General features: G+C 44.5%; 1 protein-coding gene across 1 annotated transcript in view; it reads right to left on the bottom strand.

Moving 5' to 3' along the window:
• Positions 1-18,048: 18,048 nt before the first annotated feature.
• clmpb (CXADR like membrane protein b) overlaps positions 18,049-24,459 on the bottom strand; it is a gene marked incomplete at its 5' end in the record, with an annotated part of 25,681 nt that continues 19,270 nt past the window's right edge. Inside the window, one exon of the mRNA XM_084308824.1 lies at positions 18,049-24,152. Within this exon, the coding sequence (XP_084164950.1) occupies positions 23,816-24,152 (337 nt within the window). The 3' untranslated portion in view covers positions 18,049-23,815. The remainder of the gene's footprint in view (positions 24,153-24,459) is intronic.

Genomic DNA, 24,459 nt, shown 5'->3' with positions numbered 1-24,459 from the left:
CTGAAAAACAAAGACTGTCATTACTCACATCAACGCTAGATGGGGCCAACACACAAGCCAACACCGGCACAGTAGGCCCCCTAACTGAATGCGCAAATACCGACTATGCAGGGCTGAAACCCAAAGATTCCTGCACCACCTCCCTTGCGGCAAATCAAATGAACACCCTCATCTCAGTCATCCTCCGTGTCACGACAGAATGCCAGAAGCATAGTTTTTAGCATGGAGTGGAACCTTTCTAACGGCCCCTGTGATTCCGGGTGGTATGGACTAGAGAAACTATGCGATATATCCAGCTGTTTCAAAACCTGCGAAAAAATGCGTACCTTGGTCGGACTGAAGCACGCGAGGTAAACCGAACACGGAAAATAATCTCACCAAGGCCTGTGACACTGTTTTGGCCGTTATCCGTTTCAGTGGAATCGCTTCCGGAAAATGTGTGTTGGCACACATAATGGTCAAAAGAAAACTATTACCTGCCTAAGTTCTAGGGAGCGGACCCACACAATCAATGATAACCCTCTCAAAGGGTTCCCCCACTGCCAGGATAGGGTAGAGCGGCGCCGGTGGAATGACCTCATTAGGTTTCCCCACCACCTGACACGTTGAACACCCCCTGCAGTGCTGCACCACATCCCGTTTCAACCCTGGCCAGAAAATATTACGCAGCACTCTATCATATGTCTTATTGACTCCCAGATGTCCTGCGAGCCTGTGATCGTGAGCTAAACATAGAATATCATGACGGTATTTAAAAGGAACCACAACCTGCGTCACCACATTCCAATCATTCTCCAATGACGCATCAAGGTCAGGAGACCATTTACGCAGCAACACCCCGTCCCTCAGGATATAGCAACTTTTAAAACCCTCACTCTCTCCCACCCCTACAGTGGTCGCAAAAAGGCCTGACAGGCTTGAATCCCTACCCTGTTCCGCAATAAGTTCCTTGCGAGCGAAAGAGAACCCAGCCGTGCTACTGGCAGACTCACCCGAGGAAATAGAGGGCAGTAACGGACCGAGACCGGCTGGAATAGATGGAATAACAGTATCAAACTCAAGATGGGCAATTGCAGGAGCAAGCTGAGACGATGACAATGAGCCAGGTTGCCCCGGGAGCGCCCCCTCCGTCTCAGGCTCCCATGGAACTACAACCTGGGGATCATCCCTAAGTGGGTCACGACACTCAGGCACCCCGTTGTCAGCTGCTACGATGGTGTCGAACAAGTCCACATCGCCCTTTTCCTCTGCCAGAGCTTTAACAATCATAGCCCGTGTCACTGCACATGAGGAGAACACCCTCGGATATGCATCTGCCAGGGTGTCTACCGCACCAGACTCTGCTGGCACACAAGTCACATCTGCCTTCACGAGGACCCTACCCCCTGCCAAATCATTCCCCAGAATTAATGACACACCTGCGACTGAAAAAAAAATAACTTTCCACCCCAATTACCACTTGGCCCGATACCAACTCAGATGTAAGGTGGACAGTGTGAAGCGGAACTTTCTTCACATGCATCCCAAAAGACCTAACCGTTATCCCAGCATCCACCTCTGAACTACTGTCGAAGGGCAACACATCTCTCATAATAAACGACTGGGATGCAGCCGTGTCCCTTAATATGGTCACAGGAACCCTCACCCCGTCGCTGGACAAGGATACAAACCCCCCACTGATGAACGATAGGTAAGCTTTGATATCCTCGCCCCTTTTGTCATTCTCACCAGATGTGTGTGTGGGTGCCATCACCAACGAAATCTGCTTACTGGGTCGGGTAAGGGCAAAACAGTTCTCCGTTATATGTCCTCTTTTGCCACAGTTAAAACACTTGCACGTTTCCGACCTCACACCCCGCTCAACAACCTCGCCCACACTGACACCGCCAGAGGCCACAGTCTTTTCACCAAAACCCCACCTCGGCCTACTCTCCACACTGCGCACGGGATAACTCGGTCTGTCGAAGAGTGTCTTGTGCGTTAGCACGAACTTGTCCGCAAGGCTCGCAGCCACCGAGCACTCAGTTACTTTATGCTCATTAATATACATAGCCACATTGTTGGGCAAACAATATGACCTAAACTCCTCAAGGAGCATGAGTTCCCGCATCTTACCTAGGGTGTCCACTTTCTCCGACGCGCACTACCGATCAAACAGCAATTCCTTCTCATACGCAAACTCCACATAGGTCTGCAGGCTGTTCTTCCTCAGAGCACGAAACCTCTGCCTATATGCCTCTGGTACAAGCTTGTATACCCTGAGAATTGCAGCTTTCACCACAGCGTAGTCCTGGGTATTTGGGCATAGCGACGCATAGACGTGTTGCGCTTTACAGGTGAGTGCGCTCTGGAGCAGCAACGTCCACTGTTCAATAGGCCACCTCAGTGTCGTGGCTATATTCTCGAACATGGAAAAATATTTGTCCACATCCTTCTCCAGAAACTGTGGTACTAGACGCAGGTACCTAGTGGCATCGAACCTAGATTCCTCAGGATGTGCCACCCACGCCTCTACCCCAAGCCTCCTAAGTTCGAGCTTGTGCACGCGAGTACGTTCCGCTTCGGCTTGGTCACGGTCGACACGCTCCAACTCATGCGCGTGAGCCCGTTCCGCCTCTGTGCGAACATGTTCCGCCTCCGCATGCTTTAGTTGTTCGAACTTTAACTCTACTTCTAACTTTCGCAGCACTAGTGAGCTAGCAGAGACCGGGTCTAACTCCTCCTCCTTGCCCACAGAGCACTGAAGCACCTCCTGGGTGGTCAGAGCCTCCACCAGTGCTACCCGCTGCTGCTCCTTCCTCATGCCCGGGACTAGCTTAACCCCATAGTGCTCCATTATCCCCGCCAGCTCCTCTTTCGTGCATACGCCCAACAAGCCCACCGTTGGCCTATCCACGAAGTCTCCTACTTTTACCGGCATCTTTGCCCTCCCACGGTTGCACCACTCGGGAAAATACAGCGGGAGAACAAAAAAACAAAACCCCAGGAGAACAAAATCCGGAGCCACCCCTACCACTGAATATGTCTGTTCCTACATACTCTGGCCATCGCTCCACTACTGCAGTGCTTAGGATAGTCCCAACCACCAACCACTAAACACTGCAACTATACATAAAAAATAGGAGAGCACTGGTATGACCACCTGACGCCTCCACACCTAAAAGTATTCGCAACAAATCAACAAAAAAACCTAAAGCCCATCCCCTAAACGTTCTCATCCCTCACTACAATGCCCCCTATATAACTAAAGCTAGACACACGCCGGCCTAGGAGGAGCCTGACAGGATTTTTCTACCCCGACCGCATATGCTGTGTCCCCAGGCGACGGAAGGCACCATAAAAAATGGTCCAGCTGCCCTAGCTGGACGAGAACCCTCCCTATTTGAGAGTCATTTACCAAGAGGGTCTAAAATATGGGCCACACCCATGACACTGCCAACCATACTTCACAGTGTGGGTCAAGCTCAACGGCCACCACCAAATTATTGCTCAAACCAGTTTGGCACGAGCCCCCAACAAGGAGACGGCAGTCAAAGTAGTTATAAGAAATATTTAATGAAGGGCGGCTGGGTGGCGCAGCGGAGATTGCGCTCATCACCAATGCAAGAGACTCCGGTCTCGATTCCGGGTGTCAGCATTGCCTCCGGCTTGGGCCGGCCGTCATACTGGCTCAATAGGCAGAGTCAAGCAGGTGGAAGTCGATGGGTGGTAATCTGGACGTTGTGGACAGCGACTCCTACAGGTCGGTTGGGGGACGCCTGCACAGCAGACAGGAAATAGCGGGGGTAGTGTGAGCCTCCCACACGTTACACCTCGCCAATGAGAGTCCGCACTGGCAGGTGAAAAGATGTGACAGGCTGCCTCCTCGTGTACCGGAGGGGACACGTGATGCAAGGCTTCTATCCTCCCTACAACCGACCAGTGGGGGGCATATGCGAGTAACGTTCAAGACAGGGGAGGGGAGAATTGGAAACACGAAATTTGGATGGGAGAAAAAAATTGAAAATAAGGAGAAAAAGTGGATTAAAAAAAAGAGATATTTAATAAAATAATTACCATGGATTGAAATGAAGAATAAACTAAAGTAACGACAGACAAGAACACATACTACACAGACAGGATCAGCACCAGACTAAAGGGAAGACAGAATACTTATACAGGAGGGGACGACGAGACAAGACACACCTGGGTTACTTGTAAGTGGGTACAGCTGAGGGAAGAACGATAGGGACTACAACACCATGACAGAGAACTACAACTAGACATGACGAATCACATTAGGAGCGCCTGATCAGGGCACAAACATAGACCCACACATAATAGTCTTGCTCAAGGACGCCTCGACACACTGCCCGGGAGGAGCGAGAATCTAACCGGGAACCTCCGGATTACCAGACGATTGATTGATTGATTGAAAACTTTATTAACAGATTGCAGAATGGGTACAATACAGTACGGCTCAATACAAACAACTGCTAAGAGGATGCAGACCAGAAAAGACTTCCGTCTTGTTTACATAAAGGTCCTCCATTTTCAATTCATCAAGACATTTATGACATACAAGACATACAAATATACAGTACTGTATAAGAAAAAAAATCATAAAAAATATACAACTGAAGGGGAAGAAACTGTACATTGGGTTTTTGACATTTACCTGGGCTAGTTTCTAATTGTAGCCACCCATAGGTGCTCTTTGAGAGCGGTTTTGAAGGAGGGTAGGGATTCACATTCCTTTACGGCTGTGGGTAGGGCGTTCCACATTATTGTGGCATAATTGCGAAACGCGTTTAGTCCCTTGTTTGAGCCGAATCTGGGTTGCACATGATTTGTGGAACTCCCTCTGGTGTTGTGGTCGTGGACTTCACTGACTTTTGGGAAGTATTTCCACATGTACATGGGTATTTTAGTGGTGTATCTTGTAGACCAGGCCCATTGCAAGTTGCTGTACTCTGTCTACTCCAAGCCATCCTAGGTTGTCAAAATGGGCAGGGGTAAGGTGGGTTTTAGGAGTAAGGCCAAGCAGTAGTCTGACCAGTTTGTTTTGTGATGTTTGTAGCCTTGTTTTTAGGGCCTTTGATGTGCTTTGGTACCATGAGGTGCAAGCATAGTCGTAGTACCCTTGAATGAGTGCTCCTGTTAGATTATTCAGGGTATTCTTGTTTACCAGAGAGGAGATCCTGTACAACAGTTTTTTTCGTTGGTTGACTTTTTTTTATTACATTGGTTGCCATTTTGTCACAGGAAAGATTTGCCTCTAGGATGGAACCCAGGTAGGTAATTTCATCTTTCCTTGTGACAATATTGTCACCCACTGTAACAGAGAAGCTGTTGGCCTTGCTGAGTTTGCTATTTGATCCAAAGAGAATGGATTCCGTTTTACCCAGGTGTAATGATAGTTTGTTATCAGCGAGCCAGGTGCAGATTCTGCCGAGTTCAGAGCTGAGGGCTTTTTCAACCTGCAACTTGTCCCTGTCAGAGACCAGCAGGGTTGAGTCGTCCGCGAACAGGAACAAGTTGCAGTCACAAGCTGATGACATGTAATTTGCATAAATTAGGAACAGTAAAGGTCTGCTCTACCTCCTGAGCCACTGTCACCCCCTAATGTCTTGAGCGGAGCATTAAAGCTTCTAGAAATGTGTATGTACCAAGTCTTGGTGCATTATTATTTGTATTGCATTGCACTATTTTACTCTGTCTATTGTATCAATCAAGAAAGACTGTCAGGCTTTAAAACTGTGTAAGACCCAGGCCTAGAACCGCACCTTGAGAGAGGGAACTGCACCCTGAGAGGGAGGTTTGCCCTAAGTAGGAGGTTCGAAGGGTCAAAGTGGGTGTCAGACAAGAGGGAAGACTGTCAGGTTTTAAACTGTAGATACCAAACAGAAGGTAAAGACGACTTTGAACTGTACAGTAACAGTAATCCAGAACTATTTTATTGCACTGTAAAGAAACTGTGATTTTATAGTATGTCTGCACTTTATGTGCTCAATTCATCATTCATGTCTTTCACATTCTACTAAAACTGAATCAAACCATAAACAAGGTGGCCTGTTGGGATGTTAGATCCTAATGTGAAAACTGTGATTTTATATGTCTGCTCATTTTACCCTTGCTATTATTTTACTTATTTTTACGGCCCCACTATCCGCTGGGTGCATACTATAACCTTTATCATGTTTTGTAACAGAATACAGAAATTCAAGAAGCCTATTGGAACGTGAGGTTCTGATATGATTTGATTAATATATCTGCATTATTTTATCCCACTTTATGCTTTGCTCTTGCTGCTTGTTTTACACTGATTTTATGTCTTATTTCTTACTGATGTAAAGCACTTTGAACTGCAATCCCCTGTATGAAAGGTGCTTTACAAATAAAGTTATTATTATTATTATTATTATTATTATTATTATTATTATTATTATTATTATTATTATTATTATTATTATTATTATTATTATTATTATTATTATTATTATTATTATTATTATTATTATTATTATTATTATTATTATTATTATTATTATTATTATTATTATTATTATTATTATTATTATTATTATTATTATTATTATTATTATTATTATTATTATTATTATTATTATTATTATTATTATTATTATTATTATTATTATTATTATTATTATTATTATTATTATTATTATTATGTATTAACATGTTTTAGTCAACCTCTTGTTGCTTTACGTCGCTAAAGTCATGGCACTTCTACTATGCATGTAGATTGTGGCTGAGGCATCTTTTGCCATAATACACATAATACACATTATACACACAATACACATAATACACTGACACTCTAGTGAGTGTAAACACTTCTGCTTCTAGCAAGACAAGTTAGGGTTCTGGAGTGGTGTTTTGACTAATATCAGTTTCTGGGTGTGGGTGAAAGTTTAATGGCGGCTAAGTTTTAGGTGGGTGGGTGGTTGTGTGGTCAGAGTCAGAGAGAGGTAAGCAAGCAGAGGGGTTAAGCAGCCGAACTCCAAATGACTGGTAAACAGCCTTAATCAATGGTCTTGTGTGTGTGTGTTAGGAGTTGAGTTGGTATTCAGAATCAATACTACTGCGTGGGGGACATGTAAAAACACAGTCATGATCTAAAACTATGGTTTGGAGCCGTCATAATATAGAAGTCACCTGTTTGAAGAGAACACGTTTGGTGTGCATTTGAGATATTCTAGTAGCATCACAGTTCATCTTGTTGTCTTCTCACTATTCGATTTTACTTTCTTGGGCCTGCAGGCTGTACCTGCCTTAGGTTGTCGCGCTGGTCACGTGGTGTGTGTGTGTGGGGGGGGGGGGTCTTACCCATATTTGGCAAACCAGAGTGCCATACTCACATTTTGTGAGGGTATTATTAGGGTGCCCATAGAAAGGACTGATGATCGGTTATGATTGTGGAATTTGTGGAGTATTCCACATTCGATTCCGACTATAGAATACCAAAGTATGTACTGTTTGTCAAAATAATGTGTAACTGTGACATGTGTGAATCCATGCGGCCAAAATCTGGGTAAAAGTCAATTATGTACTGGCTGTCTGGATTGAAAATTGCACAAATCGACAACCACCATTATGGAAACAGCTGTTCGATGGGAGAGAGGCCCGAATGGAATTAGTGTCTGGATTATAACAGCTTTGAGTAGAGAAAATGACTCCTCATTTCAATAATCAGTCAATAACAGGGTGTGAACACTATATAAATGAATTATCAGTGTGTGTGTTCTGTCCATTAAGATACCAGTGTAACTGAATAACGTTTGAGCTATGGAACATTTTAAATTATTAACTTAATAAAATGTTTATTACATTATCATAAGAGTCCTGTTGTGATTCTTGTATGCAGAACATGAAGTTGGTAAGAAGTAAACAACTGTAAAACAACAAGTAAACAAAACTGACTATATAATTATGGTTTGCAGCTCTGTCTAAGGCGGTATGTGTGTGTGACTGTGTGTATGTATGTGTATCTGTGTGTGTGTGTCCGTGTTTATGGGTGTGTGTGTGTCTGTGTGTGTGTTTATGGGTGTGTGTCTGTGTGTGAGCTTTTATGGTGTGTGTGTGTGTGTGTGTGTGTGTGTGTGTGTGTGTGTGTGTGTGTGTGTGTGTGTGTGTGTGTGTGTGTGTGTGTGTGTGTGTGTGTGTGTGTGTGTGTGTGTGTGTGTGTGTGTGTGTGTGTGTGAAGGTCACTGCACTCGTTAAAGAATTGGCCGATCTGGGTGACACTTTAGCAGCTTGGTTATAAAATCGGTATCTTCCCGTGGTAATGAAATGGACTCATGGAGAGACCAGCCACACCATGTGTCTATGTAGAGTTGCATTAATGATGTCATAGTGTTTAACCTTGTGTTCTGGTAATTGTAAACAAACACATGTGGTGAACAGTGAATTTGCGGCATTCAATTTACAAAGTACATCTCTGCCTCTCAGAGAGAAAGTTGGATTTCCAAAGCTTGTGTGTGGGGGTGGAGTCTGTCTCCTCATTAGTGTGGGTTGAATGATGATGGCTTTTCATTCTGTCTATAGGCATTATGTCCTGAATTGTGGGGACACTTATCACACCAAAAATAACATTCTTAGTAAATGTAGTATTGTCAGTAGTTTATTTTATTAGTGTGGAGTCATTTAGGGTAATGGGATGTGTAGCATGAAACCAAACCACGTGTCTGTTAGAGAAGTCATATAGCATTGTAATGACCAGACTTTATTTGACGTGTCAGGTATTTCTAAAACTAAACTTTGTTTTGGATTCCCCTGCTTTTGCCTGACAGCTGATTGTTGTGGGTTTTGACAAAACATTGAGGCCTGTTTTTTGTGATTTGGTCATTTTGTTATATGTCTAGGCCTGTCTGTGAGCGTGTTCTACGTCTAGATGTGCTGTCTGTGAGAGTGTTATATGTCTAGACCTGCTGTCTGTGAGCGTGTTCTACGTCTAGATGTGCTGTCTGTGAGAGTGTTCTATTTCTAGGCCTGCTGTCTGTGAGAGTGTTCTATTTCTAGGCATGCTGTCTATGAGAGTGTTCTATGTCTAGACCTGCTGTCTGTGAGAGTGTTCTATGTCTAGACCTGCTGTCTGTGAGAGTGTTCTACGTCTAGACCTGCTGTCTGTGAGAGTGTTCTACATCTAGACCTGCTGTCTGTGAGAGTGTTCTACGTCTAGACCTGCTGTCTGTGAGAGTGTTCTACGTCTAGACCTGCTGTCTGTGGAAGTGTGTTCTAAGTCTAGGCCTGTCTGTGGAAGTGTGTTCTAAGTCTAGGCCTGTTTGTGGAAGTGTGTTCTAAGTCTAGGCCTGTCTGTGGAAGTGTGTTCTAAGTCTAGGCCTGTCTGTGGAAGTGTGTTCTAAGTCTAGGCCTGTTTGTGGAAGTGTGTTCTAAGTCTAGGCCTGTCTGTGGAAGTGTGTTCTAAGTCTAGGCCTGTTTGTGGAAGTGTGTTCTAAGTCTAGGCCTGTCTGTGGAAGTGTGTTCTAAGTCTAGGCCTGTCTGTGGAAGTGTGTTCTAAGTCTAGGCCTGTCTGTGGAAGTGTGTTCTAAGTCTACGTCTTCCTACTAATGTGGAGCGGGTTGCGTTGGCAACAGAGAGCTTTATGTTCTTGGCAAGAGGCAGCAATGTTTTCTTTTGGTTAATTCTCAGCTATGCTGAGATGACCTTTAACTAGGTGTGTGTCCCTATCATTGTATCTGCTGGTGTAGAGACAGTTCTGCATAGGAGTGTGTGATGATACAATATGTATGACAGATGAGGATGACTCCCCCAGGGGTCTGGTTGTGTCAGTCTTGTAGTCCCCGTCATCCAGGTGGTGGCAGAGTGAAGCAACATCTCTTTTCGACTGGACTCCTGATAGAAGCCCCCCCCCCTTCCCAAAACAAAAATAAACTGATTCAAATAGAGAACAACTACTGTATTTGTCTGGATTTACCTGAATGTAATTGTAAAATGCCTATTGAATCCACCATTTACTATTTCAGGGATCAATGATGAAATCCTTTTTGTCACCTGGCACACAGTGTAGCTACAATAGATCAGCCAAGCCTGTGAATATGTAAATGTACATTTGATTGTAGACAATCAAAAGAGAACTTTTTGTTCTCAGTGCCACCTATGCATGTAACCTGTGTGAAGTAATATAATGCGCCACCAGGGGGAGCTTCAACCAAATGTGTTTTCATAACTCTCATCATTGTGCTGTAGATGGGTGTGAGGCTGTTAGGGAAGATGGTAATTCATATGTGCTGCTCTAGATATGTTTTTTCTTTTTTTTTTTTTTTTTTATTACAAACCAGGCTTATGATGAGATTATATTAATTTTAATTGGGTAGCCGGGCAATTAGATCTGCTGATAACAGATAAGGTTAATGTCCTATGACAAGTAACATCTTTCCTCAGCTCACAGATATATTAACAGTAGATTTAACATATCAAATACATACAAGGTACTTGCAGCTAGTGTCAAACCTTTTCACTGGGTCCAGGATTATTCTTTTAGCAGCTCCCATGGTACATCATTAAATTACACATACTGTACTTTGAGTACAGACTGAGGATGTGAATGAGATTAATTGATAGTGGGTAAATCTCATTCCGGAACATAGCTCTTATCACAGTATAAACTGACTATCAACATCACAGATAACAGATAGTGATGGATTCCCTGTTAACACCAGGGGGCGCAATTATTTAGGTGATTAACTGGAGCCTGAATTATAAAGCTCTTGTGAGGCTAATCTACGAACCTTTACTTTCCAGATTACAGAGACACCACAAGCAGAATGTGATTTGATATTAATTAAACTGGTTAAACTTGCTTGTGGCAAAAAAAGAAAAAAAGATTATGATTTATCTTATCTCAGTGAACACAAATCTTCATCGTAATCACATTTTGGCCAATTAGAACGTCACTGAAGATCTCATAATCTAATAACACAGCACAGTGTCAGACATTCACTATACTCCCATAATTTTATCTCAGTGAGCACAAATCTTCATCGTAATCACATTTTGGCCAATTAGAACGTCACTGAAGATCTCATAATCTAATAACACAGCACAGTGTCAGACATTCACTATACTCCCATAATTGGAGACAACATGCATCTCTCTCTCTCTCGCCTCCAAAATATGTCTTTTCTTTTTCAATTCAACATAACAAGATTTGACATTTACAGAGATGTGTCCTTGCAGTTATGTATGCATTGGTCTGTCTGTGCATGCATGCATGCATGCATGCATGTGTGTGTGTGTGTGTTTGTGTGTGCGTGGGAGGGTGTGTTTGAGTAAGAGGGGGTAGATGACAGTGTCATCACACACGACTAATCATGTGCAACAAAGGGACACAGAGGCGGCGAGCGCAGAAAATGTGATGTGGGCTCGGAGATTTGACATCGTTGAATATGGATGCAGAGCCGGATGCTCTGGAAAAACATGTAAATTGGGCACGTGCACAACAAGCAAACCCAACAAGCAGATGTCGGAGAAAGGACGGCGTGTTATTGCTCCCATAACTGGATTATCTGTGTACGCTCTCTCGAATACTGTCACCTTTACCCCAGTAATCTGTGGTTCCAGTGACTCCTTGTCCCTCCTTTACTCTACATCCTTGAGGTGGGGATAAAGTCACACCTCATCTCTTTAACCAGGTTTGACCAGTGGCGGCTCGCCACTAGTGGGCGCAAGGGCGCCGACCCACCTGCTGGCCAGCTGCTGTTAAATCAGAGAAGAAGACAATAAAACTTTTTCGTTTTTGTGTTTTATAGCCCTATAAATAATATAAACATGTTTAAAATGAATACTATTTACTCATTTTAAGTATGTTTGTATTTCCAATGCACAATATAACGTTATTATCTAAATTAAAAAAACATCGTTTTCTTGAGCAGGAAGTGACGTTTTTTTTATTTTTTCGTATTTCTCGCCCGAGGGCTAGAAGCGATCGCGCTCTGAGTGCGCGTCACAGTTTGATCGCTGTCTCCGTCACAGCCAATCAGTGCATACGGCGTTGTGCGTTGAAATATGACTATTATGTTGGAATCCGAGCGCAATTTGAAGCGGTCTAGCCCAGCAGCGTGAACTTCCGTGAAGAATTTCCATAGCCGCATTTTCGTGGAGACGCTCTGATTGGCCGACGCGATGCCAGTTTTTTTCCATAGCCGCATTTCTCGGGTTCTTGCTTAGAGAGAGAATGCGCCAGGTTTATTCAAGGACTGAGTATTTTCATTTCGATTTATAGTTAGCTAAAGCTACCACCATGGAATTGGATAATTCTGTTAAATCCATCAAATCAACACCGTTTGAAAGACGGACAAATCATTGGCCGAATCCAATTTCTAGGTTATTATTCCTAGGTTGGTGATCGGTGGAGATAGTGTTGTTGTGAGAATGATGCAGGCAGCTGTTTGTCTTAGACGAGCGTACCGTGACTGCAAGTTCTTTAGACTGTTAAGCTTAGGCACTCTTTCAAAGTTGGTTATGGTTAGAGTTTGTCTTAGAGCATGGCGATAGAACGCCAGGTAGTTTGCAGGCTGTTCGAGGCGGAAATGGACAAAGACACAGCTCTTCACTCACACAGCTTGTTGGCTAACAACAAGCTATATGGATGCGCACAATGGATGGACATCAACACAGGCTGGATGGACAATGCCATAGAGTGGATATACTTTATCAACAAGCCAACAACAAGGTAGATTAGCGATCTTAACTCTAGTTTAATACATGATACGTAACTCTCTCTCTCTCTCGCTCTCTCTCTCTCTCTCGCTATACACAGCTGTCTCCGCGAAATGCGGCTACGGAAAAAAGTATTGACTGTGCTTGCTGAGACGATAATAGGCTGGCGATTCAAAACGCGCTGCTGTGTTGTGAACTATAACATTTATTTAGCTGCTGCTGATGCATAATGAATGAATGGTGAGTTGTTTAAAATGACAACATACATGTGTTAATTATTTGATTTGATTGATCCGAGAGACAGAGAGAGATTGCTCCAGAGCATCTCAGAGCATTACATTTTCAACTCGACCTATTAACGTGAACTGCGACCCACAAGGCACCAGCGGCAGCGGCCGCCACTGGGTTTGACACAGGCACTCCATCTCGCCAGTTCAATAGATTGTCAACGCGAGGAGGAGAACTTTTCAGAGGAAAGAGATGAATGTCCGTCAATAAATGGCTGACAGGTCAATAGATATCTCTGACCTCGTCGCCGCGGGCGTGCGCGCATCACGCTGAGAGGCTGGAGAGAGAGAGAGAGAGAGAGAGAGAGAGAGAGAGAGAGAGAGAGAGAGAGAGAGAGAGAGAGAGAGAGAGGAGAGAGAGAGCACTCGGGCCGAGAGAAGCCATCACCGAGCCTCTGGGTGATCACGATGCGCAGGGAGGGGACCCCCACCCCCCTGTTGAAGTACCGTACTTAAGATGAAATTGGCAGACCTACTAAAACAAATAAATCTTTATTTATCCCCGTAGGGAAATTCAGGTGTCATCATAGCGGCAACAGCAATGGATGTGAAGAGAGAAGGAGAGGAGAGGTACAGGTGAATACGGATCTAAACAACCAGGATAATAATAATCTACATGTACATGTACAATGTACATAGGGTATACAAATATGATTGAAAATGAGAACCTGTTAAGCTGTAGCCCTATTTTCAGAAATTCCGCCTAAAGGTACATGCCTAAGTAAATGGAAGATTGCTCCACTTCTACAAGGTCAATTAGCATGTCTAGGGACCTGTGGGTATGTATTTCCAGTGTCAGAAATATTGTGTCTGTTACTATGCTTGAGTAAATTGTAATGAAAAAAAGGAGAATATAAATTATGATTTATTTTTGCATCTGTGCCGGACCTGCCGGTGAATAACACCATGAAAACAGTGAGGTTCTTTTGATTTTGCTCACTGAGCTCATTCAGCACCTTCTTGAGATCAAGTGTACAAAAAAATCTAAGCAAATGAATAAATGGAAGATGATTAAACAGAAGGATTTGTAGATACAGTAATAAATGATAATGCATTTAAATGATCAATTCATATTTGACCTTGAACTTGACCTTATTATGGCCAAATCATACATCTATGGATAGGGAAAATGCTCCTCTTTCCAATGGCAGGGTTACATCTGGATTTAGTCATTTCCTCTCGGTTTTACGATAAAAGAGATACAATTAGCATTTTTTCGATAGATTCTTATTTTCGGTCAATCTTATAAAACATCGGTAAATATACACTTTGACTGCTGTTTTGATATGGTTATGGTATTTACTCTTGGCTAATTTTTTTTTTATAAAAAAACAACCTCTTAACATCCAAGGGCCCACATGTGGGCCCTCATGAGGACGATTCGCGACGCACCACTTTGCCGACCTCTAGGCTCGGGTGTGCATTTCTTTTAATACAATATATAGATATAATTAAAGCCCTATTTGTTGCCTGTAAATTGCCCTTTCAGGTGACAAAATCCGTTCAGCGGTTCTCGAGTTACATGCCAATATGTGAGGCGTGCGCCAAAGTACACATTACCACCCCCGACCTCCGGGGGCTCTAGCTCCGTCAATCATTTGGCGATCTCAAAAATGTTTGACAGGGTTGTAGCCAATGAGTGTGGCTTTTCAATGATACCCCATGATATGATAATTGGGGATCTAATACAGTCTCTATTGATCGATTTATGACAGCTTAACAGATTAATTAATGAATATGTCAGTCCAAGTGCAAAGTGCACCGGAGTTCATGCAGGGTTCAGTGGTGGAATGTCGATCAGTTCTCCAGCAGTTAACCAAGTCGATCCTTGCCTAGATTGTGGAGCCTGACTGGCACAAAGGACTAACCAAGGTGATTTGTTGTGGGGTGGGTGAGTCTATGGCTGAACGTGCTCCTCACCTTTGCTAGCTCCTCATAGGGGGGATGGGAGGGGTTCTCCAGGATAGCATCCAGCTTCCTTCTCGTTCTCCTCTCTGCAAATGGCTTATCTTTTGTAGAAAAAGTAAATGATTGTAAGCCTAATATCTCTGAGTTGGTGTGCCTTCTATCAAATAGTGTAGTGTGAAGTATTCTAACTGAGTCAAATGTTATTGTTGATTGCTAGCTCTCAACAGCATTGATTTGTTAGCTAAACAAAAACGTTATAACCAGCAAACATTTTGAATGTTAGCTAAACTAACTTACAAAGATATATTATAATATACAGTAGGTGTGTTTCTCTCGTGTTTCTGATTGCAATTGGCTGCCAATATATACCATAATCTATTTAGGATATCTACATAAAAAATATTTCTAAATGTATTATTATTGTAGCGACCCTAGTATCTGGGTCATTGGTCAGCTGGGCTGTCACTCTGCTCTCTACCAACCAGGGGCGGGCAGGTGACACTGTTGTTCATGCGGGCCTGCGGGTTGGTGGAGGGGAGGGGGCAAGGGCTGACCGACTGAGGGTTTGAGTTCAGTCTATGAATGTACTGCAGAGGTGATACACGGCACGGTGGTGTAACACTACACAGCAAGAAGGTCCTGGGTTCGATTCCCGCTTGGGGACCAGGTTTCCACGTTGCCAGGTACCCAGGTGGGTATCTCAAGGGCCTTTCAGTGTGGAGTTTGCATGTTCTCCCCGTGCTCACAAGGGTTGCCCCCCCAGATAAGAGAAACCCAATGGAAAAACAGATCGCTGACGCTGTCGCTTCCCTGACGAAGACGGGCAGGAGCACTTGGATTGGTCCCCGGGCGCGGTACCTCGCCGACGCCCTGTCTGCTCCCGGCTGCCCTTGGGGGGAAGGACGACGGGATGGGTCAAGTGCAGAGCTCAATCGCATCGGCGACCCTAAAAAAACAGCGCATGTGTGTGCCGCCCATCACTGCATGTTGTTGCATGCCGAATAAAGACTTCTGAGTTAGGGATGGGTACCTTTCACATTTGAACCGATACGGTACCGGTACCTGTGAATCAATACCGGTACCCAACGGTACCTTTTTTTCGGTACTTTAGTCTCAAGAAATTTTATTTACCTACCTCAGCCGTGAAAAAAAATATCCAAACTTCAAATAACTACAATTTCGACCGTTTTCGGCTTGCCATTGCTCCGACTGCTTTGTTGTTGAATCAAGTAAAATCCTAGGTAAGCATATATTGTGCGTGTGAACGTTGACATGAAAAGAAAAAAGGTAAACATTTTTTAAAAAAAGTAAAAAAACAAATGAATACTTTTTTTTTGTATCTCACTTGAATCGATACTCGGTAGTACCAACGTGTTTAGGTTCGGTACCTCAAAAGTACCGAATTCGGTACCCATCCCATTATTATTATTATTATTATTATTATTATTATTATTATTATTATTATTATTATTATTATTATTATTATTATTATTATTATTATTATTATTATTATTATTATACACCCAGGCCAGTCAATGTTCTAAGACCAGTATTCCTGTGATAAATAAACCGACATGAGAAACAACAACTGAGTTGGTGAGTCATTAATTAATAGCAGACGCTACAATATTAGCCATTCAGAATACCAAATACAGTTCTTACATATTATGTTCAGGCAAACCTAAGATAAAAATCATTGTCTACAATATAAATGCACAATTATAAAGGTTTTAATGATATTATCTTCATGATTGAAAGCATGATTTGTTTTCTTGGAGCTATTATAATCATATTTTCTCAATTTGATGTACAAACTAGCCACGTCGTTAGCCTAGTGCAGGGGTTCCCAAACTTTTCAGACCGCGACGGTGGCAGAGAGCCGCGACCCCCACTATTATAGGAGGTAAACATTTTTTTTTTATATATAAATGGAAATGTATGGTTGAAACATGCAAACGTTCAAACGCACACACACTAATAAGCATGGGAGGCTTTTAACCAGGGCCGGACTGGGGAAATCATTCAGGCCAGGAAATATAGTGCAAAATATAGCCCCAGTCAGGCCACTTTTTAAGCAGGGGGTTCCCCACCAGGAAATCTTTTGTTACAAAGACTTAATTTCCTGCATTCTGGTGCAGGAATTTTTTAATTTGTACCCTTTAAATGCCAGTGTTTGTGATGGCATCACAAATTATTGTTAAAAAACAGCAACAACAATTGTTAGCAACAACACTGATTTTGATGGATTTTCAGTTTTTTTGTAATGTCAGATTGAAAATAATACAATCTTTTATTCAACTTTAGCCCTGATCATAACACCACATATTCATTTTATAATTCTAACCCTTTAAATGCCAGTTTGTGTGATGGCATATATTTGCAATATATCAAATGCAAAGTAGATTTTTCTGGGGGGGGATTATTACAGGCTAGCATGTGTCAATGATTAGCAACAACAGTTTTTTGTAAGGGTCCCGCCTCCACCAATCACATGCGGCTCCCTTTGTGTGTGTGTGAGAGCAAGAGAGAGAGAGAGAGAGAGAGAGAGATAGTTCTCCAACTTGTGTGAGTTGCAGTGATCTCCTGGTTGTTCCCCACCTAGGTTATCTAACTATTGCACTGCTGCAACTAGAAACACTGGCCTGGCCTGCTTCTAAGTTCAGTGGCCTGACTGCATAATATCTTTTTTATAAATTTTTTACTTAAATCATCTGGCGACCCCCCCGCGGCGGCTCGCAACCCCCACTTTGGGAACCCCTGGCCTAGTGTACCCTTGTTGCTTGTAAATCATCCAAGAAGTGAAATATATCATCAATATGCACCAAAATATAGAAATCCCTTTTATAAAAAAAAGATCAACTGAATGGCATTCCGAGTTTAAAATGTCAACATATTTCTAAGACACTAAACATGGCAAATCTGTTGCTCAATCAAATAAGCCTCCTCTACTTTTACTGGTATAAGCTATTTTACGTCTCACTCCATTCATTTCATAGAGTCCCTTGTCTGCTTGCTTTCGGAGAGCCGGTGACAGAAGTAACTAGTGAGCTCCACGTCTCGGTTCCTCTCTGCTATGACCATTCCAGTCAGCCCAGCTGATAGTGTTGTCGCTTCCGGGAGCATCACAGACAAATAAAGGCAATAATAAAAAATAAAATGCCAGCACGCCAAATAACTTGTCATTGAATATTTTATTTGCAAATGAAATAGTAATAACTCAGAAGTCGTAAAAATATACATTTTTTTTTACTTGTGATATTTACATGGATTGTTTTCATCAAACAAACGAACAAACAAACAGACAAACAAAAATAAAAACCTGTACTGCTTTACAAAAACCAAAGAGAAGCAACTGCAGAATAATAGACGTGTGAAAACAAAAAGAATAGTGAGTGGCTTATAGTTCCCTTTCATGACGCCATGCTGAGCTGTCTTCCTCTGACAATCCTGTTAGAGAAACAGCCAACCAACCCAGATCCACCCGGACCGCTGATGAGCACAGCACGCAGAAAAAAGTGCAAAGTACACGGATCGAGAATCCAAACAAAGAAGAAGAAGAAACAAAAAACAAAAGCTCCATAAAACTTCCTGTGAATATATTTACAGTCTTTTACGTTTTTTTTTAATTATTTCTTTTTACTGTTTTTCTTTTTTTTCTTTAGCCGAATAGGCCTACAGTTTTACGGGTTACATCGAAGCAAAGCATTCCCGTTTCATCTGCTGGATCTCCTATGACATGCAGGTCCCTTTGCTTTTTCCTCCGCGAGGTTGATTCGTGCCCCTTGCGTTTCTTCTCTCTCCGACGTCACAATACATCCACCCCCCCACCCCTACCGACACACAGGGCTGAACCGCAGCCTCTGAGCTTCACTTTGCCATGCTTGTCTGCTTTTTTTCTTTTTCTTTTTTGGAACAGAAACAAAACTGTTTTTAATAGAACACAAAAACCGTGGCGGCTACATAAGATTCATATTCCTATAATATAATGCAAGGATAATCATAACATGAATCGTTTTTCACGTACGGCACCTTTGGATGTTGATGACAACAGTATATAGTGTTGGGGTGGGGGGCGGTGGGTGCCGCTTTAGAAGAAGACGTTGGCTGTGCTGCTGAAAAGTCTTGAGGTTTTATTAACGCTTTCCCCCTTTTTCCAATCTCCGCCGCGACAGACAAAGGCCCCTCAAGATTAATTTGCCGGGGAAACCAAGCGGGTTTGTCAGTCCACAGAGCCGGCAGCACAGATGAGAAGAGAGATGCTGCGCGAAGACTCATAAACTGGGGAATTTGCCACCTGAGACCTCCAGTTGCTATAAAGCAAATCAAAAAAGCTTGGAGGAATTTAACAGCTGGAAGACTTGGAGCGTCCCACCCTCCACCGCGCTACTTCCATCACTGGTGCTGATGGGGATTTCAATGGCGGAGCCTAAAGTCCTGGCTCCATATCAATCCTGGTATACCTCCTCCCCTCCCAATGCTACTCCCATGAAAACAGTGTTGCAGCATCTGCTACACAGAATGTTAAGATGCATAGCAGCATGGATCTCTCTGAGTGTGTGTGTGTGTGTGTGTGTGTGTGTGTGTGTGTGTGTGTGTGTGTGTGTGTGTGTGTGTGCGTGTGTGTGTGAGAGAGAGGGAGAGTATGTATCTTCATCTCTTATGATGCTAGTTGTATGTGTGTGTGTGTGTGTGTGTGTGTGTGTGTGTGTGAGAGGGAGGGAGGGAGAGAGTATGTATCTTCATTTGTTGTGATAATTCATTGTGTGAGAGAGAGAGATAGAGAGGGAGAGAGAGAGTATGTATCTTCATCTGTTATGATGCTTCATTGTGTGTGAGAGAGAGATAGAGAGGGAGAGAGAGAGTATGTATCTTCATCTGTTATGATGCTTAGTTGTGTGTGTGTGTGTGTGTGTGTGTGTGTGTGTGTGTGTGTGTGTGTGTGTGTGTGTGTGTGTGTGTGTGTGTGTGTGTGTGTGTGTGTGTGTGTGTGTGTGTGTGAAAGAGAGAGGGAGTGAGTATGTATCTTCTTCAGTTGTGATGCTTTATTGTGTGTGTGTGTGTGTGTGTGAGAGAGGGGAGTGGTTATGTATCTTCTTCTGTTGTGATGCTTCATTGTGTGCGTGTGTGTCTTGGGTAATGCACTGTACAATGTCCCCTCCTGTGTTGCCTTCAGTGGCCTGGCTCCATCAGTCAGCAGTAATACCTCTTGGCATTCTATCCATCACATTTATTCTGACGGAACAGAAATCACATGGATGGCCGTTAGGGCTTTCAGGGGCATTTCTGTGTGTTTTGCGTGTAACCGTATGTGTTTTTGTGTGTACCTGTATATGTTTTTGTGTGTACCTGTATGTGTTTCACGTGTATACTCCCGTGTATACTATGTGTGCACATGCGTGTGTGTGACAAGATGCCGTCACAACATACAGAGCCCTGTCACACATACGTAGCTATGCTAAGGTAGAGCATGCAGAGGGGCCCCAGAGCGGAGGATGACTATGAATTATGGACGGGCCTTGTCTCAAGACGCCGACAAAAACACGACCGCTGCCTGTGAAACGGAATCCAATTCAATAAGTCACCGGAAACTCAAATAAACCCTGTTGGATAGAGGTTATGCCTGGCTGCTTCCTTCTCTCCCGCTTGAATGAGTGGCTAACTTGAGAATGTGTGGGTGTGGCCCAAGGGCTTGTACTGAATTAACATCCATGCGCGCACACACACACACACACACACACACACACACACACACGCATACACAGCCATACTACACACACAAGCTTCCCTGGTCAGATACAAACCACTGTTTCTTGTTGAAAAAGAAAAAAAAGGCATTTTTCATTCCCCATAGGACATTTTTCTCCCTACATACTGTAGCCTTATCTATTAAATTAAATGACATCATGTGCGTATATCTATCTGTATGTACATTATAAAACAACACTATGATTACAGAATATACATTGTCCCTGTGGCAGGGGCGTAGCTGGGGGGGGGTAGCTTAGGATGATTCCAAGGGCCCAGCACTGGGGGGGGGGGCCAACATTTTTTTTTTTTTTTTTTTTTTCTAGACATCACTCAGGTGTATTATTGATGCTTTCATTGATACTATGTTTGTTTCTGAAGTGTGTGTGTGTGTGTGTGTGTGTGTGTGTGTGTGTGAGATATATATAGAGAGAGGGGGGGCTTTGGTAGACTATTGCATTGGTCCATTCATTGAAGATGAACGCAATGCGACATCCTTTACTAGGCTCACCCACCAACAGTGCAGGTGCTGAACTGCTGATCCAAATGTATAGGTAAAAACCATATTATGCGTTTTCATCAATAAAAAAATGGCCAAAAAAAAATTGAGTGGGGGCCTACAAATACATTCTTTCATGGGGCCCAGAATCTGGAGCTACACCCCTGCCCTGTGGTGTGGGATTGCTTTCTCAGGGAGGATGACGACCTCATGTCCGCCCGGTGCTTACTAGGTTTGCGCGCGCGATAACGCTGGGCTCGGTTTGTCAAAGCTGTATCTATCAGGTGTTTGTCACCGGTGACTCTCGTGGAGCTAGGACCCGCGAACAGAGACTTAACCACTGGTGCGCTGACGATAAGGTACAGAGACTTAACCACTGGTGTGCTGACGATAAGGTACAGAGACTTAACCACTGGTGCGCTGACAATAAGGTACAGAGAGAACAAAAACCGTCAAAGGGGGAGAGGCTTTGCAAAGGCACACTAGATAGGCTACTTATCCCTTTTTATTTTCTTTTTTCTCTGAGACTTTCAATCAAACTGCACTGGGTCTGTCTGAGAATCCGACAAAGGGGATTGGCTGATAGCGCGGCTCGACCAATGACCGGGCAGGAGACGGTGATTCAGCGAGACAGCAATCAAGTGCCGGTCCATTGTCCCGGAGCCGGGAGAGAGAGAGTACGGAGGGTAGGGGGAGGTGGGGTGAACACCGTACGCACGCTGCACGCAATTGAAGTCTCACGGAATCACACTCCTTTCTCCTCCCGTTCAATCAGCCACAAGTCAACGTGAAATTGAACTTCAAGGTCAATACATTGTGCCTAGCTCCAATATCCATTCAGTACCTTGTGGGAAGCTGGGGGTGAGGGGGGGGGGGGGTGAGATGATCTCAACCGTCTTTGTCCAACACACATTCATGGTGTTTCTTTACAGATTTTGGTTTCAGTATATCATTTCAGAAAAAAGTGGTAAATAAAAAGAGTAAAAAAAATAAAAACAAACTAACAAGAAAACAAAGCAACAATAACCCATCCCTGGGCTTTTTGGTGGCACTTCTTCAGAGAGACACAGAGCTGTGTGTAGCTGCTCTCGCCCACATCGATCATCGGTGAAATGTAGACGTTGGCTAATCGAGCGCACTGCCCCCTCTGGCCACCGGGAGGCGCTTCGAGTGCACTGAGCGCACTGCCCCCTCCGGCCACCTGGAGGTGCTTCGAGCACACTGCCCTTTTTGGCCACCGGGAGGCGCTTCGAGTGCACTGCCCCCTCTGGCCACTGGCTGGAGGTGCGTTCCGTGAGCTAGAATGCGTGGCCCGTCTGAAGATGTGCTGACGTGGAAACCTACGCACCAGAAACAAAGGCCTAAAACTGTCCACGTGCTCCGGTGAATCTGTCCCCGTCCAGCTGCTCCATCACCCTTTACCACCCGGGAGAAGAATCAAATGGAACGAAACAAAAACACAAGGATCCCCCTGGATTCACAGAACACTTACCACCTATATTCAAAGTCATGAATATCTATGGACCTAATAGATATTTGATTTTCTATTCATTCAGGGAAGATATATTCAGTACCATAAAGGATGTCCGTAGATCTGGACGTGGACGCGGGGAGGAATTAACAGCTCCGTCGCCGTATGCGACAGTGTCAGTTCTGCATCCTCCTTGCGGGCGGAGGTCCCCCCCCCCTTCCAAAAGTGGCAAAAGCAGATGAGCTGCATTAGAGAGGGAGAATCAGGAGGACCTTTCGCGACTTTCCACGGATGAGAGAGAGCATGGGGGGGGGGGGGGGGGGGCGGATGAGAGAGATCATTGGGGGGCGGGTGATCTCACTGTCCACATAGCTGAGCACCTTGTGTGGGGCATTGGGGCTGAGGGGTGGAGGTGGTGGTTGGGGGGGGTTCAGAGCGGATGAAATGGGGGTGGTGCGGTTGAATGAGTTGGAGAAAGATCCTCTGCTCCCAAAACAATCAAGAAGATGTCATGGCCTCCCTCTCTCTCTCTCTCTCTCTCTCTCTCTCTCTCTCTCTCTCTCTCTCTCTCTCCTCTCTCTCTCTCCCTCTCCCTCTCTCTCTCTCTCTCCATCTTTCCACCCTACCTGGATCACTCTCCCACACAGCAGCGGCACGTCCCCGCCGGCACCCGACTGACTCTAAGTTCAGCTCCTTTTTCTTCTTTCATCCAATCGTCCCTGTTTCTCTTTCTTCCGCTCTTTCTTCCCTCCTCCCTCTGCGCGCCCGTCTCTTTTGATTTGATAAATAAATAAAGGCTGTACTCAGGGGCTCGTTCCACCTCGCCGCACACAAACACGCACACGCGCGGTGCTTCCCTGCGTCCTCGTCAAGTCGCGAAAAGAAGGATCTCAAAAAAAGAGTTCTTAGCAGAGACACAAACTGTGTCGAGCCTCAGGTTTTGTTTTTGTTTTGTTGGTTTTGATGTTTTATGTAAGTCAGCAGGGGGGGGGGGGGGCAAGCATGTCTTATTTTTTCCCTTTTTAAGTATGCATTCATTAAAAGTACTTTGGGACTTATAGTATTGATTCTTTTAATTACATCCTTTTTACTAGTTGCATTTCTTTGTTAAACGGAAGAGTCTTAGTCACTGGGAGGGGGTTGGGTCTGTGGGATGGGTGTGTGGGGGGTGGGGGCAGGGGTGGGGGTCTCTGCTGCAGGAAGGGGCGGGGCTTGGTCCCAGTCCTACACAGTTTGAAAGGCCTTGGTGTGGGCAGGGACCATGAGGGTGGGGGGCGTGGGCCCGGACATGTTTCGGGAGTTGAACTTGGGGGTGGTGGGGGGCTCGGGGGTCTTGGGGGGAACCACCGTGGAGTAGGCAGGGGGGGACTGGGGGAAGCCCGGAGGCTGTCCGTTCTCCTTGAGGGCCGCCACGGCGGGGGGGCGTGGGCGTCGGCCGTGCTGGGCGCTGTTGTGCACCATGGACTGGGTGGAGGAGGCGCCGGACCGCGAGCTGCCAGAGCGGGAGGAGGAGAGAGAGTTGGGCTTCACCAGCTTGGCCTTGGGAGCCTCTGCGTCCTCCCTGGGGACACAAACGCACACACAAACACACACAGAAACACACACAAACACACACAGAAACACACACAGAAACACACACAAACAGATGGTCAGAAATGTCCCCTCAGACCTTGAGCACACTGTAGACCACCCGCATTTCATTGTATACCTGTATGCCGTGACAATTAAAACTCTTGACTTGACTTGACTTGACTTGAGCAACACAGGTGCAAAGAGAGGGAGGAAATAAATGCAAAGATACGGGAGGACACACACACACACACACACACACACACACACACACACACACACACACACACACACACACA

Source organism: Notolepis coatsorum (assembly GCF_963971535.1).
Source record: "Notolepis coatsorum genome assembly, chromosome: 1".
Lineage (NCBI taxonomy): Eukaryota > Metazoa > Chordata > Actinopteri > Aulopiformes > Paralepididae > Notolepis > Notolepis coatsorum.
Note: the sequence above shows the minus strand (reverse complement) of the source record. Positions and strands in the feature narration are given on the sequence as shown.